General features: G+C 38.5%; 1 protein-coding gene and 1 pseudogene across 10 annotated transcripts in view; both read left to right on the top strand.

The window, feature by feature from the left end:
- The window catches only part of GIT2 (G protein-coupled receptor kinase interacting ArfGAP 2), a 49,603-nt gene that overhangs the window by 17,876 nt on the left and 12,386 nt on the right, over positions 1-19,341 (top strand). The window contains exons 8-17 of one of the 10 annotated variants that reach the window (XM_012730978.1): positions 2,945-2,990; positions 3,129-3,134; positions 4,069-4,117; positions 7,289-7,361; positions 7,591-7,688; positions 8,258-8,369; positions 10,766-10,908; positions 12,883-13,032; positions 16,674-16,922; positions 18,438-18,527. In XM_012730978.1, coding sequence (XP_012586432.1) covers positions 2,945-2,990; positions 3,129-3,134; positions 4,069-4,117; positions 7,289-7,361; positions 7,591-7,688; positions 8,258-8,369; positions 10,766-10,908; positions 12,883-13,032; positions 16,674-16,922; positions 18,438-18,527 — 1,016 coding nt within the window. Of the gene's footprint in view, positions 1-2,944; positions 2,991-3,128; positions 3,135-4,065; positions 4,118-7,288; positions 7,362-7,590; positions 7,689-8,257; positions 8,370-10,765; positions 10,909-12,882; positions 13,033-15,388; positions 16,141-16,673; positions 16,923-18,437; positions 18,528-19,341 lie in introns of those variants that run through there. The other 9 variants (XM_012730977.1, XM_004690843.2, XM_012730979.1 and 6 more) reach the window with 9 other exon arrangements.
- LOC105854197 lies at positions 1,094-1,693 on the top strand (annotated as a pseudogene).

Below are 19,341 nucleotides of genomic sequence, written 5' to 3'. Positions count from 1 at the left end.
TCTGGCTAGAACTTCCAGTGTTATGTTGAAGAGCAGTGGTGATAGTGGACACCCTTGTCTTGTTCCTGATCTCAAAAGAAAGGCTTTCAGCTTTTCTCCGTTGAGGATAATATTGGCTCTGGGCTTACCATATATGTCTTTTATCATGTTGAGGTATGTTCCTTCTAATCCGAGATTTAGAAGAAGTGAATCTGACAAGGTTTCAGAGTACAAGGTGAACAACCAAGTCTATCACTTTTATAGACTAGCAGTGGACAATTAGAAGCCAAAACTACGGAAAAAATATTTTTCACTAGCTTGCCATTAAATACTTCAGTATAAACCGAACACAATCCTTGTGTGCTTGTATGCTAAAAACAACATTCTGATAAGTGAAATCAAGGAGATCTGAATATGTGGAGAGCTACTCTTTGTGGATTAGAAGACTTGATATAGCCAATCCACAAATTAACTTGTAAATTTAATACAATTCAAGGATTTCTTTGGGTAGACTTGTATATGCTAACCCTGAAATTGGAAATGCAAAGGAACTAGTATAATTAGTATAATATAATTAATTAGTGTATTAAGACAATTTTGTTAAGAAGTGTAATAACATGGAAGATAACCACCGAGTTCTAGAACTTGGAATAGTACAAATTTTGAAGCACACTTGTACTCAAGACAGTGATTATGGTAAAGGCAGACACACAGCAATGAAATGGTATAGGAAATCCAATAATAGATTCACACAAATAGGTTCAGTTGACTTTTCACAAAGATGCCAAGGCCACTCGATAGAGGGAAAGTAGACTTTTCAATATATAGTATTAGAACAACTGGAATTTCAGTCATGTACACAAAAGTAAATTCTAAGCCTCAGATCGTACACAAAAATAGATTTTAATATAAAATGTAAAACAAAACTTCTAGAAACAAACTGCAGAAAATCTTTGTGATCTTGGATTAGTTTATGTACATAGATATAACGCCAAAAGCATACTCTATAAAAGAAAGTGTTGACAAATTATATGTCAAAATTTAAAACTTGCTCTATGAAAACCATAGTTAAAAGAATGAAAAGACACTTCTTTTTGCCTCACGTACTATGAGAATGAAGACCATTCTTAGCAATTATACTGTTGAAATTCCAGAAAATTTCAGAAGCCAAAATAGGAAAAAACTCTTTTCATACTCCAGAAAATGTCCCTGAAGGACTGCACTGTTACTGTGAAGGGCCCTAGACGTACCCTGCGAAGGGACTTCAGTCACATCAGTGTCAGTCTCCTTGAAAAGACAGAAGAGGCCCCAGGTTGACAAATGGTGGGGAAATAGAAAGGAATTGGCTGCTGTTCGCACTGTGTACAGTCATGAACAGGGTCAAGGGTGTTCCACTGGGCTTCCCCTACAAAATGAGGTCTGTGTACCTTCAACTCCCCCATCATCATTGTTATTCAGAGAATGGGTTTCATTGAAATTTCCTGGGTGAAAAATTCAACCTAGAGTTCAGGTGATGATAAGTGTGCCTTGTTCATTAGCACAAGCCCAGAAAGATAAGTTAATTCTCAAAGGAAACAGCACTGAACTTGTGTCAAATTCAGCTATTTATGTTCAGCAAACCACAATAGTTAAAAGCAAGAAAAGCAGGAAATTTGAAAGTCGTATCAATGTTGTCTGTAAAAAGCAGTTCCATAGACTGATGAATAAGATATAAGTTGTTCAGCTATAGAAACAGTAAGATTCTGGGTGATTCCTCAGACTGAGTTGTGATGTCCTTAATTTGGGGTTAAGGAAAATGAAAAGACAAGCCAAAGATTAGGAGTAAATATTTGAAAATCACATATCCATCATGAAGAGAGGTGTCAGGATCATTAACTATTAAGGAAATGCAAATTAAGCCAAAGTAAGATATCACTGTATACCTATTAGAATGACTAAAAAATTTTAAGATTTATTTATGCATACAAGAGCTGGGGTGTAGGAAGAGGTACAGGAGATTGAGGAGGGGTTGAGGAGTTAGAAGATTCACCAGAGACAACAGTGGGGAGCAGAATAGGTGGACTGATTGAAATACACTGCTGAGGGTGGCAACAGAAGTCTGCTGCGCCACTGTATGGGTCAGCTCCCTGGCCAGGAATTTAACTCATGCGTTGATTGCTTCATAGTGCTGAGACTTAACCCCTTGCACCATCAGGGAGACCCTAGAATGACTAATTTTTTTTTTTTTTATAAAAGAGAAAAGCTGACAGTGCAAGTTCTGGGGAAGATGCAGAACATATATAACTCATACATTGCTGGTTAGAATGTAAAATGATAAAACTACTCTGGGAAAAAACTAGCAGTTTATTACCAGCTTACACTTTTACCATATAATCCAGTAGACACACGCCTGGGCATTTACTCAAAAGAAATAGAGATATATGTTCACCCAAAACCTGTGTGTGAATGCTTACAGTGGTGTTCTTCATTGGCAGGTGACCAATATTGTCCAGAAGCTAGATGAAGGTTGTCAGTAGGCATTGTGGGAAATGGGAATCTATTTCCAAGACCACCTGCCCCAGTCTTAACTGTTTGTTACTAGTTGATTAATTTGATGGTGAGCTGTGAAATGAAACTCAGAAGCTTCATCCCACAGGGAGAGCTAAAGGAATCTTGCTTTGAGCAAATTCAGTTCCCCAAATGTTCTTCCTATGGGTGAAGATCACCAGTTATGCTAGGGATGAATGAAATAAAAGGAATATGGGCTTTTTCTGTTTAATGATGTTTGGACCTTTGTACCAAAAACAAGGCCATCCTTTCTATCGACCAGGTCTTCAGGAATTTATAATCAATCTGTCAATTTCCATTCCCCCCTTGTAATTCATAGTTGTTGGAAAATGCTAGTTGCAAAACAAATTGATGCCGTTCCTGTACAGATCTTACTAATATTTACATGAACAAAACTTTGGCATGGTTTCTGTTTCAGATCACAAAAATGGACAGCACTTTATAATACCTCAAATGGCAGATAGGTAAGGACATTTAAATACCTATCGACTTTATCTGTTACTGATATTTCCTTGGTTGTGTAGTGTTTAAGTGTGCTGTATCTTGTGTTTAACAAAGCCCATACATTTTTCTCTTTTATGGCTATACGATCTGGAAATAAGACGGCTGTAAGTAAACTATCATATAAAACTTAAGTTTGAAAGAGCACAATTGTATACCAAATTTACTAATAAGAAAATTGGAGTAAGTGACAGTATCACAGTTTCAGCCAGTTGTGATAGTACATTTATGGCTGTGGGTTATTGTCCGATATTTCTGTATTAAGTATGTTCTGTAACAGTGATTGGCACTTTTTTTTTGTCACTAAGAGCTAGATAGTAAATATTTTAGTCTTTGTGTACCGTAAAATCTCTGTTACAACTACTCTGTCATTTGTAAATGAAAGCATGTATGGACACTGTATATAGGGAATTTGTGTCTGTACTAACAAAATTTTGTTTCTGGACACTGAAGTTGAATTTCAAGCAATTTTCACACTATGAAATATTCTGCTTTTGTTCCCCCTCTTCCTCCTCCTCAACCCTTTAAAGAGATGAAAGCCATTCATATCCTAACTCAAGGGGGCTGTTGACTCCTAGTGTATGAGGTCAGATGAATTCATGGCTGAGGAATATATTTAAACCCTTACTTAGCCAATGATCTTTACACAGACATTGTTAAGAGTTTATAAAATAATTAAGTGCTGTTTTAGCTGTGAGATTGCCATTCTGATTTTCAGTCTTCCCTTTTGGATTTTCTTCTATCATTCTTTTTATAATTCAAAAATAGTGACTTCTCACATAAGGACCTGGTGACTAATCTGTCAATAGCTTCTTTTAGTTGGCTCATGATTATTTTCTCCCTTTACAATATTACAAGATTATGGTATTTCTAGGAGTTACTTTTCTCAGGCTGTTCTGTTCTAGTGGTTCACTGACTTGGGCTATAGCGTTTTAATCCTGGCCATGTCCATGGACTGTAATTAATATCTTGATCCCTTGCCTGTATTATCTCACAAAAATGGTTTCATTCGCTTATTGATTTTGTACATTTTCTTAGCAGCCTGGATTTGTCTGAATTGGCAAAAGCTGCTAAGAAGAAACTTCAGTCTGTGAGTATCTCTGTATCCTAGCGCACCCCTGTATAGGAATCCATGTATCTCACTGCACATTACCTATTGCATCAGATGACTTTATTTCACATTCTTAGATGTTGTTAAATTGTGTATGTAGCAATGAAGGCTGAAATTACTGTTAAGTTTAGTATGTCCAATTTCGTGTTTCAAATAATGCCATTTTCCTCTGTCACATTAGGCCTTTGTTTCTTCCCTAGTGTTTTACAAAGTAAATGAGTAAGACACTGTTCTTAGAGGCTATTCCCTGTAGCCTCTAAGATGCTAGAGAATGATCAAAGCTAATGCTGGATTGGTAAGTACGGCAGATTCCCTCTGCTACTGGGTTGTAGCTCCCCTGCCTGCCCTGTGCTATTCATTAGACTTTCTAAGTGTATGCTTCCAAGAGCTGATGGTCTTGCCCTCTGTATGCTCTCAGAGTTTGTCCAGTTCTCCAGGTCATACCCTCCTTTAATCTGTGCATTTCTGTCCATCCTACCCACCTCCGCCTTAGCCAGGACCCTGAGAAATCTATTTCTCTGGGAATGATTTTTCTTTGTTTAGTCCCTTCAAATGAGACCTTATCAGGGTTCTTCCCTAGCTACTTTAACTACCAGATTATGCTTCTTAAGTGTCTTCATTACTCTCTGGATCAGAACCAAGATTCTTCCTTTAAGGGCAACGTCCAGCTCTCACTTTTTAGTTCTTGCCCTGTTTCTGATCCTCTGACACCATGAGCTGCCACCCCCAGTCCTTTCAGGAATCCTCTTCTGCCTGCAGTGCGCCTCTCTCCCAGTGTCCACCCTAGCTGCCACACAAGAAACTAAGCACCTGCACGATAGGTAGTTTCCCCAAGGCCTAACTAAATTGCAACTCCCTGATTTAAGACTTTCTCTTCATCATTCGCCTTTTCATGGAAAATCCTTTTCTGGAACTTCACTCAAGTACTAAATACTACATAACAAATAAACTTATCTTTATTAGCATTTAACTGTTATGTGAAATAAATTATTTTATAAATTTGTTTGGTGTCTGTTGTATATATCTGTGGCTTTGTGTGTCTGTTTTATTGCCTTTTTTAATTAAGGAAGTCAATTAGCATTGAAGTCAGCACTAAATATCATATGATTTCCTGTTAATTATTTACAGTGCACTAGACAATTTTTATTTTAAATTCAAATATTACAAATGAAACAAACCCTAGTTCCCTTTGACTTTCCTATACTTGCTAGGCTTGAAAACTACAGGAAGGTGGGGTTTGGTCTGTAATAATTCTACCTTGTGGTAGGCACTAGTCTGTTATCTGGGATAAAGCTGAGTATAGTCCCAAGAAATTGGGCTGGGTCAAATGGTCATATATTGATCTTGGCACTGACATACTCCTTAGTCTCTCTGCACCTTGGTTTTCTTTCTAGAAAAGGGGAAATAATTGTCCCACAGGGATTACAAATCAGAACTGCTCAGTGAGGGTGAGCTGCCTTGCTGTTTGTTGACTCCAACCTGTCATCTGCTCACAGGTGACAACTGTTCTTAGTGCTATAGCTACTGTGTCTCATCCAGTATCTTCCTCCACCCCTCCCTCCCTAATGAAAAGCTGGGGAAATGTAACAAAAACTAGTGTATTCTTTGAGTTAGTAGACTTTAACATTTGGGGAGACAAACTGGGATTAAAGGTCCATCACCAAGGGCTTTGTGACTTTAAGCAGCATGTTAACTCTGTGTCTCAGTTTCCTTATTTGTATAATAATTCTAGCATGTGGTAGGCACTAGTTAGTTATCTGGGATAAAGTTGAGTACAGTCCCAAGAAATTGGGCTCTGGTTCAATTGGCCACATACTGATCTTGGTGCTGAAATTCTCCTTAGGATAGTAGTTTGCATCTTCGTAGAGACATGAGTACTTAAATGAGGCATATAAGTCCTCATTCAGTGCTGCTGTTGTTGTTAGTAATAATACCGTTAGCTTGGAGCCTCTTGAAGGAAAGAGCCTGTATGTTTATGAAGCAAGGTCAAGTTCTCAATCCTTCATCACCTTATCTACAAAAAGGCCCTCAGAGGTTGTGTTTTCTAGTTACAAATGTGATGTAGACACATTAAATAACATTTGGAGAATAGAAAAGGGGCATCATCCTCAGTCACTATTGAGGATCACTATTGAATCACCTTAATGGACTTTAGTTCAATATTTTGGTATATTCTTTTCTAATTCTTATTTCATATGTATATCTCTTTTTCAGTTGAGGTGAGTCATAATGATAGAATTCTGTATCCTGCTTTTTTCACCCGACAGTTGTATCCATTTTAACAAGTTCCTTTGAGGCCTCTATAGCCAGCATTTTAGTATAGCCAGCATTTTAATTTTAAACTGCTGCATAAAATACCTTCTGGCCACTATGCAAGTGGATATTTACTGAGCCCTCTGTATATGCCAACTACTTTTATGGATATAAGGAACACAATAGGGAACAGAACAAATTCCTTGTCCTCACAGAGGTAGGGGAAGCAATCAATTAAAAAGCAGCCACAAGCTTTAGGGGTTACTGTGTGAAGAAAAAGTACAGAGAGAGCCAGAGCCAGGCTCAGGAAGTCCTGATAGTCCTACCCACCTTGATTGCTGCCAGGCTTCCCCTAGTGTGTGTCGGGCTGGTTTTAATTGATTGACACTGTGCAGCATACTGATTGGACAGGCTGATCTGGTGGCAATGCTCAGTTGTTATAAGGACTGGAAGATTGTTAGTGTGGAAGATAGCTTTGCTGTGTTCCAAAGACACTTAACCCAACCTAGGTGGCATGTTTTAGTTTCTTTTTCCTACCTCTGTCTTAGGCTCCTTTATTTGGGGTACTGGCAAGTGCTTTTCAGAGGTGGTATCAGGAAAAGTCAAGAACTTGACCTTACTTCTGCAGCCATGCTCTTTAGGTCCCTCTTACCACCTTTAGAGCGAAATCTGTTCTGAATATCAGAAAACAGGCAGGCTGTTGTGGTCGGGGGTGAGGATGTGGGACAAATGCTCAAGAGAATCTATACTGTTTTATTAATGTTATTGACTAAAAGTGGAGATTCACAATGCTCTGACTTTGGCTAAAATTGGAGATAAGAGATAAGTCATAGTCTTAGCTTGTGTTCCTAGTGTTAATTCTTGTCCCTTGTGTTCCTGCTATTTTTTTACTTTCAGCTAAGTAATCATTTGTTTGAAGAACTTGCCATGGATGTGTACGATGAAGTTGACAGGCGAGAGACTGATGCAGGTGACTTTAACATGTGGCCATTTATCAAATAAGCTTCTGTTATCAGTGGGCGGTGTCTAGCTGCCAGCCTCAAAGTTCTACCCAATTGCTGCTGTCCCGATAACATGTGTGTGTCTACATTTACTTATGTGTATGTTGCTTGGAAATGTGCCCTTTTCCCCCAAGTTTCCCTAGTTAACATGGGCAGTGGCACATGATGAGATTTCTATCTGGCTCTTTCTCTGGCTAGTCTGGCTCGCCACACAAAACCACAGCACCCTGGTAACCGAGACAACTGTTGTCCCCTTCCTTCCGGTTAATCCTGAGTACTCATCCACACGGAACCAGGCAAGTAGCTACTCTAAAAGGTGGTACTATATTTTGGAAATGGTTGATGGTATATCTTGTTTTCTCAGAACAGGGGTGTAAAATGTTTAGATTGATGAAAATGTTAATTTCCTTTATATACACACCCCACCCCTTCAATAAATTGATAACAAGAGATACGTGTAAATAAATGACTGCAAATAAGTGTAAAACAATTCATAGAAGTAATATAAATGGCTTAGATATGTGAAGAAATGTTTAGCCCATTAGTAATCCCTAAAACCACCCTGAAGTCTTTAGTCAAAGTGTCATTAGTTAAATTAGTAAAGTATTATAAAAGATATTCCAGTCTCTTAAGGATGTTGTAAGGTGGGCTTTCTCATGCTACAAATAAAGAGTTTAAAATTGGTGCAGACTGCAAGGTCTGGTAGCACTGCAAGGATAGTGTTAATATTTGACTTGATTGATTGTAATGATGCTTTGATCATGCTGGAATGCCTTTGCCTAAGTCTAGCAAGTCTGGCTAGTTTTATGTGAATATTGCTGTATTTTTACATTTGGGAATATCTCTAATTTTCTCTGTCCCTCAGGGCAGACAGAAATTAGCTCGATTTAATGCCCATGAATTTGCCACCCTGGTTATTGATATACTCAGTGATGCCAAAAGGAGACAACAAGGCAGTCCTCTCTCTAGTTCAAAAGGTAACTGTTTCAAACCTCTAAATATTTGCTTCCTTGGCTTTCTACACTTGACACAAGTGTTAAAATTATAAATTAATTTAAATAATAGCATATTAGTGTAAGTTTTGTTTGTAATATGTTTTGATGAAAAGCTACCTTTTATGCCTGGTAATTTATGAATATTTCAGCATTGCTATCTTACAAACAGTTCTTTTCCTCTTAGATCACCTATCTTGCTTACGAAATTGCATCCCAAAATTAACCCCAAAGACTTAGATCTTGTTAAAAGACAGAAGAAAATACTCCTTAAAGATTGCAATTATAGTTTACCTGCTTTTTCCCTTCAAAATGGGTTTGTTACTGTAAACTTAAAATGTCTACAGTAAGAATTGCTTGTACTTAAAATCACAAAGAGCACTGAACACCTATTCCTGAAGTTCCCTGTGAATCTTTAGTTCAGCGACTTAGGGGCCTGTCTCTATATTTAGGAATATTCTTCCTCCCCAACCCACATAGTATAACTGCAATTTCTCTTAATTAAATAAGTAATGTAATTGTATTGTAAGACCTTTGAACAGAAGAAATATGTACCATAAAAGTTGGGTTTTTAGTTAGCATCGAATTCCCCAAAGACAATAATCACTAACTGGCAGCAATTTGTTCTTGATTTTATTGGTTCCAGCAGGAATAAACATGTTCTAAAAAAGTTTATTAGTTTGAAGTGAAGGTATGTTACTGTGGTCCTTTCTTAAATTTGAAGTCTCAAAATATACATGCTCTGGTTTGGTGGTTCCACTTCTAAGTGTTTATTGAAGGAAAATAACTATAGATTTATAGGTAATATAACATTAAAACAATTAGAAACAACAAAATATAAAGCAATGATTAGACACATATTTGAATAATATAGACTTTTTTCCTTAAAATTGATGAATTGACAAAGTAATTAAGCTTTAGTATGGTCCAGTTTGATAAAACAATTTATCTACATGCAGATAAACGAACATATCACCTGTAAATATAAATAGTATTCATAGGTCCCATATTTGCAGATTTGCCTATTCCCACTTTTGTGGTAATTTGTGGATATGTACAGAACTGCAAAACATTTGAGTCACCTCACACAAGTTCCCTGCTGACACTATAAACAAGGCCACACTGCTTTGTTACAGGTCTCATTCCGTAAGCAGGTGTCCTTTCCCAGGTCTGTTTAGTGTCACATTTTCCACATAGTTTTGTGCTTTTTGTGGTGATCTTGCTATTTAAAATTACCCTAAGCATAGTGCTGAAGTGCTGTCTAGGATTCCTGAGCACAAGAACGTTGAGATGTGTGCTACATAATATGCAGTCAGTCATGAGTTACAGTGCTCAACAGTGTTTATGAGCGGCAGAGTCAACAATAGGTAGTAAAGAAAGTATCTTTAAACAAATACATAAAACAAATTTATGTATTAACCAGTTGATGAAAATATGATCAGTCTCACAAAAGCCTAACCCTGTATTTTCACTAAGAACAGCAACCTTTTAGAAGTTAACCACAACAACTAATGAGAATTGACTTTATGTTTTATGCTTAGGAGGAAAAAATAATGAAAGAAACAGACCAAAATATATTATTGGATATGAATGATAATTCTGTTTACTTCATTTATTATTTTCAAATTTTTTATAGAGCATCTTTATTACTTCCATAATCAGATGGCATATATATATATTTGAAATATCAATTTTAAAAAAATGTAAATCTCATAAGTAAACATAACTTACCACCTTGATATGGCATCAAAATATCCAGAAACAGTATTGGAATTCAGGTTAGCTTGAGTTGCTTGAAAGAAATTAGAGAGACTTAGCCAATTTTTTAATTTTTTATTCAGAATGTGTTTGCTCCCCACAAGCCATTTCTCCTAGATGTGTGTCTCCTGTCATTTTCTTCTCTGTCACTGACATTTAGCTGACTCAAATGCCAATGTGCCTACTTTTTGAGCATCTGGTTTTAGGCTCTTTAATACGAGTGTGACATGTTTACAAGGAGATGTTAAATCATTATTACCTTGTAAATAGGTTGCAGTACAGTTGAATTACATTTAGTCATAGCTTTATTTTCCTGATTTGGAGCCACCCTCTAGCTCCTTGAATCATTAAAAACTTGGAAACCTGCCTCTGTAGTATGAGCAGCTCTTTCTGAAACCAGCTTCCTAATTTGCCTGTGTTGGGTAAATAGCTCAGAGGGGTGCTTTTATTTCTGCAACTTACAGTAGGCTACCTGGATGGTTGATCAGTTACTCTGTTATCCCGACATTGGGTTTTTTTTTTCTGACTTTTCAGTCTTTCAAATGTCTAGGCCCCAAAAAACCTACCAATTTTTTGGGAGAAAAATTGTTAGCCTGAAGTAATGTGTTTGCTTTTGTTGATAGACAATGTGGAGCTCATACTGAAAGCAGTGAATAACCAGCACAGTGGCGAGAGTCAAGACAACGATCAGCCGGACTATGACAGTGTGGCCTCAGATGAAGACACAGATTTAGAAACTGTTGCCCCCAAGGCAAACAGGCAGAAGGTGAGGTGACACATTGCACACAAAAGGCGAATGTTTCTAAAATTTTTCCTCCTGAAAAATTGCCTGATTTGTAATTTATTTAAGGACTGTTCCTGGGTAAGTGCTGGGAGATAAGCTGACTTCACTACTACTAGCTTGGGCCAAGTGAAAATGAAACAAGGTAAATAGTTTCTAAATTGAAGGGTCCTTTGAGTCCCTGAGTCAATTGCTAAATCACAGCCCTACTGTAGTGATGACTTTATAAAACTTGTGAGGAGAAACTGATGTTTTCTATTCACTCAATGAATGTTTACTGTGTGCCATTTCTCTGGATAATACTCTCCTGAACGAGGCCTAGCTTCTTTCCTGTGAGACTTTCCACCAACCAGGAGGTACAAAATGGTAGTGTTACAGGAAGCGCAGACAGAAGTTGGGGTACAAGGGGTGAGAAAAGGTGAGACTTAGTGCTTTGAGGAAGCATATGAGGGGAGGCTTTGTAAATGGGATCATTCTGCAGGTGTGCCATAAGCGGTACACGTGCAGATGCAGGGAAGGATGGTCTGGATTGAAAGTGAACCAGGCATTTAGGGGAAAACCTGTCATGTGTAGGGACAAGCTAAAAAGATTTGGACTCAAAGCTGCAGCAGAGGGTTGGAGGTCATAGCACAGAGGACAGCAAAACTGAGAAGCCTGGCCCTTGGTGCACAATCGAGAGCCAGGAAGCTTTAGCAGGACAGGGAGGTGATGCTCACAGCCATATTCGGTCCTCTTTTTTGTTAGGAAGGACTGTTCTGCTGAAGGAAGAAAGCCCTGTTAGGGAACTCTTAAAGAAGTTCAAGCAGGTGCTGATGTAGACTGCCTCCGGCCCTGAACTGGGAGGGCCCAGATAGAGAGAAATTTCTGTAGCAGAGTGTTGGCCTGAGGACATGGCAGCAGGGATCTGGCTGGTCTACCCACTGCTGAATCCCCAGGACCTTTCCTGGGACCTGGCCACAATGGGGACAAGCAGACCCTGGAGAGTGGATAAACCGGAAGCAAGAGTAGATAGGTCTTGGCAATGAGTTAAATGTTTAAAATGGGGAGCTAGACTTTTAAAGAAGGTATGTATGGAGATTTCCAGTTCACACAGTTGTGACATGGTGGTGCCATTGAATGATGGAGGGGATGGCAAGAATGTCACTCATTCTGTCTGAAGTGCGCTACCCAAGTCCCCAGAAGCACTAGGTTAACTCGGTGAAAATCAAAGTCATGACCAGACCCTACATGACAGGGTCCTTAGTAGACTGATAATCCCACTGCCCCTGCCCTGTACTCCCTTGCCCTCTAGCTGAGCTCTGCTGCTGTCTGGAATGTTCTCTTTCCAGACAGCCATTCAACTAATATCTTTACCTCTTTTGGACTGTTGCTTAAGTCTCACCTACCAAAGACTTACCCCACTTGCCTCATTAAAATGTACCCATCTTCTCACCTCCTTCAGCTCCCAGGCCCTCACCCTGCTCCATTTTACCCATTTTACATAGCACATACCACTTTTGTTAAATTGTTGTGTTACTTATTTTTGTTTCCTCTCTCACTCTGCTGGGATGTCAACACCATGGAAGCAGGAATCTTTGTTACCTTGTCTGATCTATCCGAAGCCCCTAGAATTCTAGAACATAAAAATCTGTTGGAATGAATGCATTCATGAAAGAATAAATTAAAAATAATTCAATAATCAAAGGAAAGCCAGATAAGACAAATACATTTAGTCAATTTCAAAGTGCATTTTGAGCCCCACTATCTAATCTCTTAGAAAATACTGCCTTTAAATTTTTTCAAATACTGTAGTAACCCTACCTTTATGTTTTAGTTTTGTATTACTCTCAGAAGCCTTTATTCGGTTTGATTAACTTTGCAATCCAGCTGGCATGATCAGAATTTGAAATTCGTTAGCTGTCAGTCTTGAATGTTAATCATCATCTCAGATTGTGAACATTTTCCCCAATTTATTTTTAGAGCCTAGATTCAGATTTATCAGATGGACCAGTCACTGTACAGGAATTTATGGAGGTCAAAAACGCTCTAGTGGCTTCTGAGGCCAAGATACAACAGCTAATGAAGGTGAATAACAACTTGAGTGACGAGCTGAGAATTATGCAGAAAAAGGTAACATGTTAATCAATGCCAGGATAATTGATTCTTTAACCCCATAGTATAAGGAAGAATCCCAGGCACAATGCTTGTGGTCAGAATGAAAAAACAAAACAAAACAAAAACAAAAACAAAAACAAAACCAGTTGTATTTGTGATAGCCTTCTAAAAATCTTTGGGCCGAACTGTCTTTTTGGAAGTAGTATGTCTTTGGATATTTTAAATGAATTAGCTTTGATTAGTATTAAATCCAGAGGAAGTTTCCCAAGTAGGAGAAATATAACAACCTATCAAGTGTCTGTTTCAGTTAGTACTTGAATTTTTCTGAGCTTCCTGAGAACCTCGATGCCTCTCCATGGGCGAGATTCTTCTTTGCTGGTTCTAAAGAGTAATCTCACCGTGAAGACAGAACAGACAAAGCCTTGGCCGGGTGGATGTGTTTGGCAGCCCCGTCCTCCTCCAACCCTGAAGCCATGACTCTTCTGAATTGTTACCCATCCCCACCACTGTCCTGGCCACCCTGTCCACACCCCTGCTTTCTTTTCACCGGTACTTACCACTAATTTGTGATATCCTCAGAGCCTAGATTGGGTCTGCCAGAGGAGGTTCTCAATAAACCTAAGAAAGCATTTCACATGCAGTGGCAAGAACTGTGCACTAATAAGAAAATATCCTTTTTGCTTAACCTGTGCTCATTTACTGGCTTCTGAGTCAGAAATACATGAATACATTAATTCCTAAAAAAAAGTATGGTAATAGTAATAGTAAAGAATATGCTTAATAGGATGTTCTGTAACTTCCTGTTCCTATATGTGTATAACGCTTTATGGAAATGCTAAAAAGAAGTTGAAAAATTCTCAGTTCTGCCCAGGACTTTACAAACATGAGATTTTGTATACTTCCCTTAAATAGAAACAAAACAAGATAGTAGCTATGTCTTCATACACTGTAGTGGTTTAGAATCATTACCGAGAACAGGACATGTTTGGTCTGTGGTCCCTTCTCAATGATACTTCCTAGGGGAAGGCAGGATAACTAAAAAGAAGCTGTCAGGGCAGTAGTTACTACAGTGCACCTCGCCTGTGGTTTGGCCTAGGATTCTTTTGGTCTTGAGTTCTCGATCATTTTTGAAATCTTTTGAGATAGATGACTATAATACCTATAATTGAGGGTGACAAGAATGCCAGATTGCCAAAATCAGATTTTGATCAAATACTTGTTCTGTAACATCCTATTCCTGTCTGGGACCAGTGTGCAGCCATGAGGAAGGCATACTAAGATCCGTTTTGCTCACCATACAGGGTTTACACTTTCTCTTTTCTGAAATGTCTTTTATTTAAAAAGAATTATAGTTTGTCCCCTTAATTGAACGAATATTTTTGTTGAGGTGACTTTTTCTGACACATGCTGACTTTGCCATTATAATCAGTCTACTGAGCAACACCTTTTTTATTCTGTAATGCTCATTTAGTATTTCTAGAAGTTTTGTATTTCCAGAGATAACCATGTATCTCTGAAAACAAGTGTCTCAAGCATCTTTAAAAGTATAGACTGAAATTATTTGCCATTGTCTCAAAAATAAACATCCTTAGAAATGCTTTTGATTGTTTATTAACTACTGTTAAATTATAATTTTTCATTTCCTGTTAAGGCTCCTGGACAAAAAAAACTGGTATTATAAGCATCATTCAAATTTATCTAAGAACATCTCTAATTACAGCACATTAGAATTTTTAAAAATTGAGACCAAGAAATTGTGCTGATCAAAATGCTTTCAAGCAAAATCCAGGCATGTTTTAGAGGCATAGAAAGTATTTTAGATAAAGATTGCAAGGCCTTGTTTGAAGAACCTTTTAAAAAAAGATTTTTACATAGAAAGGCATATGTATGACCAGGTGTACCAGCCTTTCCTTGAGAGGTGTGTGTCAGTTGCTTGCCCTTTGGACCTGACCTTTTCATTTCAAGATAAGGGTTCCCTAATAAACAGTTTTGACAGTCACCCTATGCCTGTGTGTATCCTGGAATGAATGTAGGACTTTTCAGTGACTGCTTGACTGCTTGTCACTGGACAGCTCTTCTTTTTTTTTTTTTTTTTTTTGATATGAGCATTGTACGTAAAAGAAAACTGGTGTGTCATTTTCACTCTTGGAGAAAACTGAGAAAGGGTATTTCTTGAAAGAGGCAGTAAATCACAGCATCACAGAAGTTTGGCACTTTTAATGTAAAGTATGTAGAACTTGTTTATTTTAGCAAAGATGTATTGATTTTATTTCAAAGTCAGGTTAAGTTTATATATATGTGTGTGTGTGTATATATATATATGTAGTTGACAAAGTAGCATGATTTGTATCTGATCTTTCACATTTAACAGTTGCTTGGAAAGGATGCTAATTAATGAAGAGGAGCAGCTACTATTGGTGTATTTTTCACACATCGGTGCTTTCTAAATAGAAATTGAAAGTAACTGCTAACACTGAATGTGTTTGCTATTGAAAGAGTAATGATCTTCTGGTTGCTTGCGGACTAAAGGCTTGGCCCTGGTGGGGAATTGGTCAGATTTTCAATATCTGTCAAAGAGTAGACAGCTGAACTCATACCACACCCAGCTTATAAAATATCATGGAAGATGAAGGAGCACCAGAGGGGAAAGACACTGCAGACTGGACTCAGTTAATTGTGTTTAAAATGCCAGCCGCTAAAGAGTAACCCGATTCCTTGCTGATCCCTTAACTAATTCATCCAACACCATGAAGCAGCCTGCATGTGAGGAGTGGAAAGAGCATTCAGGGTCTCCGGGTGACAGCCTCTAATTATAATGGGGTGGTGCCAGTCAGATTAGCGTGTTTAAAGCTGACACCACCGTTGTCACATTTTGGGTGACAAAACCAAAGGAGAGAAAGGCCAGAAATTCCAGTCCTGGCTGAAAGCTGACTGATCGCCAGAGGGAAGCAAGCGTGCTACGTTGAGCATTCAGATGAAGATGTTGACATAGTTCATAGGTCTCCGGGTGTCTTCATGTCTTATTAATATAGCCAACTTACATTGTTCAGTTCCCTCTTTTTTTAAAAGTGCTAAATTGTTTGGAATGTCAAGACTATTATATAATAAAAACGTGTTGATAATTTTTTTTTGTTGGCTTTTTGGGGAACAGTAGCTGATCTGATTTTTCATAAGCTGAATTTCACTCTCTTTCTTGCTTTGCAAAGCAACTCTAGTTATCTTTGTGCTGCTTCCATGGTGTCTGCTGGCATTTTTGGCATTTGCAAATAAATTGCTCAGCGCTTGTTCATAAAGCAAATTACCTAAGTATTTTTTAATGTTCACAAGCTCTTGCTTGGAAAAACCTTAAAATAATCCTTAAGAGGACAGCTTGCCTGTCAACATTTCTCATGACCAATTCTTAAGTAATTATACATTTTGTTTTTTAAAAGTCCAAGCTGCAGTTTTTCCATAAGTTAAACTATCTAGTTTGCTTAAACGATGAAGTCAGTTGATTGTGTTTCACTCATTCTAGAAGAAACTTTGTATTTGGAGTTGCCTTTTACTTACAACCCAGTTAGTTGGTGTTCTTACTGTTTAAAGCTGGTAGTTTTATGTGTTTACTTTTTCTGCTTGCTGTGGAAAAACACAGTCCCACTGCCAAACATTTCTTTCAGCTTCAAACACTCCAGAGTGAAAATTCGAACCTCAGGAAACAGTCCACAACCAATATATATCAGGTGCAAACTGGTTCTGAGTACACAGATACTTCCAACCACTCTTCCTTAAAGCGACGTCCATCTGCCCGGGGCAGTAGGCCCATGTCTATGTACGAGACGGGATCAGGTCAGAAACCCTATCTCCCACTGGGAGAAGTGGACCACCCTGAAGAGAGCAGGACAAGACTCCAGCCTTTCCCTGCACACGTAAGTAACACCACTGGCACTTCCACTGTTCACTGTCTGCCCAACCTGACTGCTGCAATTCTTCTGAACCTGTCCGCCTCCTACCCCACTTCTCTGACTTTCCAAATCTGGCTGAGACTTGTCCTTATATTTGCTGTATGAACCTGTTGACAGAGGCTTGCAGCATTCCAGAAACAGGGCTATTTCCAAAGTGTTCCAACAAAGTTTGCAGTTCTGGCCCTTGCCCCCTTTTCTTCACTGTATCCATAGTATCTTTCCCAGTTAGCCAGTATTGGAGCTTTTCTGGTAACAAATCTCCTTGGGGGAAAAAAAGAAAGGTATTGAAGTTCACTGGTCTGTGTTGTCTTCTTTGAGGGAGAGCTGAGTTGCTCCTTCCAGTTGAACAGGTGGTCTCTGTGGCTGGGCTTGCAGGTTTAGAAGCCTCTAGGCTTCCACAGCCTTTCCATGTGGTCGGCATGTCTGCTTAGCTTCTGCATCCCCCTCCTCTCTGGGGAAAGTGTAATTTACTATTTTATGAGATTAAGATGGGTGTAAAAACTCTACATTGATTTTAAAAGTGTTATATTCTAAAGATTGTATGCTGTACAGGAATGCTAATAGTCTTACAGTAAGATAAGTATTATGTTGGGAAATTTTCAAATATATTTCTTTTGAATTAATGTTGACATCTGTGTTTTGACAGAACGTTACAGACACCTTGAATTTACATGATGTTTTTTCAGGATAATATTTATCTTTGAATGTCATTATTGTTGTTATTAAATTTTACAGGTATTTCCAAAAAATTCTGAATAAATACAGAGTAAAAGCTATGATCTAATAAATTAAACCTGAGCTTAATTTTGTCAAACTTTTGTACAGTAAAATTACAGTGTTACTACTTTTCAAGCTGTTTTCACTAAACATTATAAGGCAATTTACTTTATATATTTGTTGTAATGGGGATACCGTTGAACTAAGTATCTTACTTTTGTATAATAGAAACAAATTTAAGAAAAGAAACTTTGTTTTAGTACTTATTAAACTTTGTTAGTTTAGTACTTATTTGAGAAACAGAATGTACACATGCCATTAAGTATGTCACGTTATTACGGGTCTCTCTGTATTAAAGAGTGTTGTTAACTTATAATATACACCGACTTTTAATAAGGTAGTTCCTCATTTCATATTATCAGTCCTGCTCGAAAAACAAGTACTACTTTTGTCTATTAAAAAACATTTGATGAATTTGACAAATTATGCTAGGTATTAACCTTTTCCCCTATAGAAAAGTAGCCTGTAAATTCCAGGTAGCTTCCAGGAGGCATTTCACTTAAGGGATTAGATATCTCTGGGAATCTACTGAGCTAACATGACAGTTCCCCTCCTGTCACAGAAACCTCAGCATTGATCTCGTGTAGCGAGTTGCTTTTTAGAACTCTTTCCAGGGAAACCTGGGTGCAGCCAGGGTAGTTGGTGGTGGGGTTTTTGTTTGTTTTGTATTTTCCCCGAGTGTGTTTCTTTTTCCCCTTCCAGATCGGGAGGAGTGCGCTTGTGACCTCCTCTTCATCTCTGCCTTCCTTCCCCTCCACACTCTCCTGGTCCAGGGACGAAAGCGCCAGAAGGGTTAAGTACATTCTGACCGGTCTGCTCTCTGGAAGATGGGCAGTGCTCCTGGCGCTTTGTGCTTCTCCTGGCCTGCTGCCCCTCCCCTAACTGCCCTCTGCCCCGCATGAGGCAGTGCTTCCCTCCTGGTGTCTCACGCACATGCACACATGCATGTCTGTAGGAGGTGACCTCCTTTGTGTCTAACTTCACCTGCTCAGTTTCATGTAATATTAGCAAAGTTCACAATCCACGCTGCAGCATTTATTTTGAGCGTGCTGCCTTTAAATAATCAGAAAATTAGCTGGCTGCTGGTTAAATATTGCAATAGAGTAAATCTGTCAAATTTTTACAGAGCCACAGTTACCAGGTTAAAACCAATATATTTGGATTAACTGAAGTACTAAGGCTTTTTAGTTAGTTTTTTTTTTTTTTTTTTTTTAACCTCCTGCCACATTGTATTGTCAGCACCAGACTTGACAGACTGAGGTTTTGCAGTCGCTGTCTCTACTTCTGGATTGTAACAGGGCAACATTTGGGGCATAGACTGTTCTACTGTGGAGCAGTTCATCTTGGTAGTTGGTTATGTCCCACCTGTTGAAGAATGACGTGTAGAGTCATTCCTTAGAGAGTCAGCTAAGGACCTGATCAGGAGTTGTCAGGCAACAAATATTTATGAAGCCCCTCCTCCATACCCAGCCTTTCGCTAAGTCAGTTAAAGGGTCGGAGGGACTTATATGACATCCTGGTCCCAAAGACACAGTCCGTTCAAGAAGTACTCCCATGATGGCAAACTGGGTAGGTCGTGGAAAGAACAGACTCTTGACGACTTATG

This window comes from Condylura cristata, unplaced genomic scaffold (assembly GCF_000260355.1).
Source record: "Condylura cristata isolate star-nosed mole 26May11 unplaced genomic scaffold, ConCri1.0 scaffold00029, whole genome shotgun sequence".
Lineage (NCBI taxonomy): Eukaryota > Metazoa > Chordata > Mammalia > Eulipotyphla > Talpidae > Condylura > Condylura cristata.
This window is presented reverse-complemented; position numbering and strand designations above follow the sequence as displayed.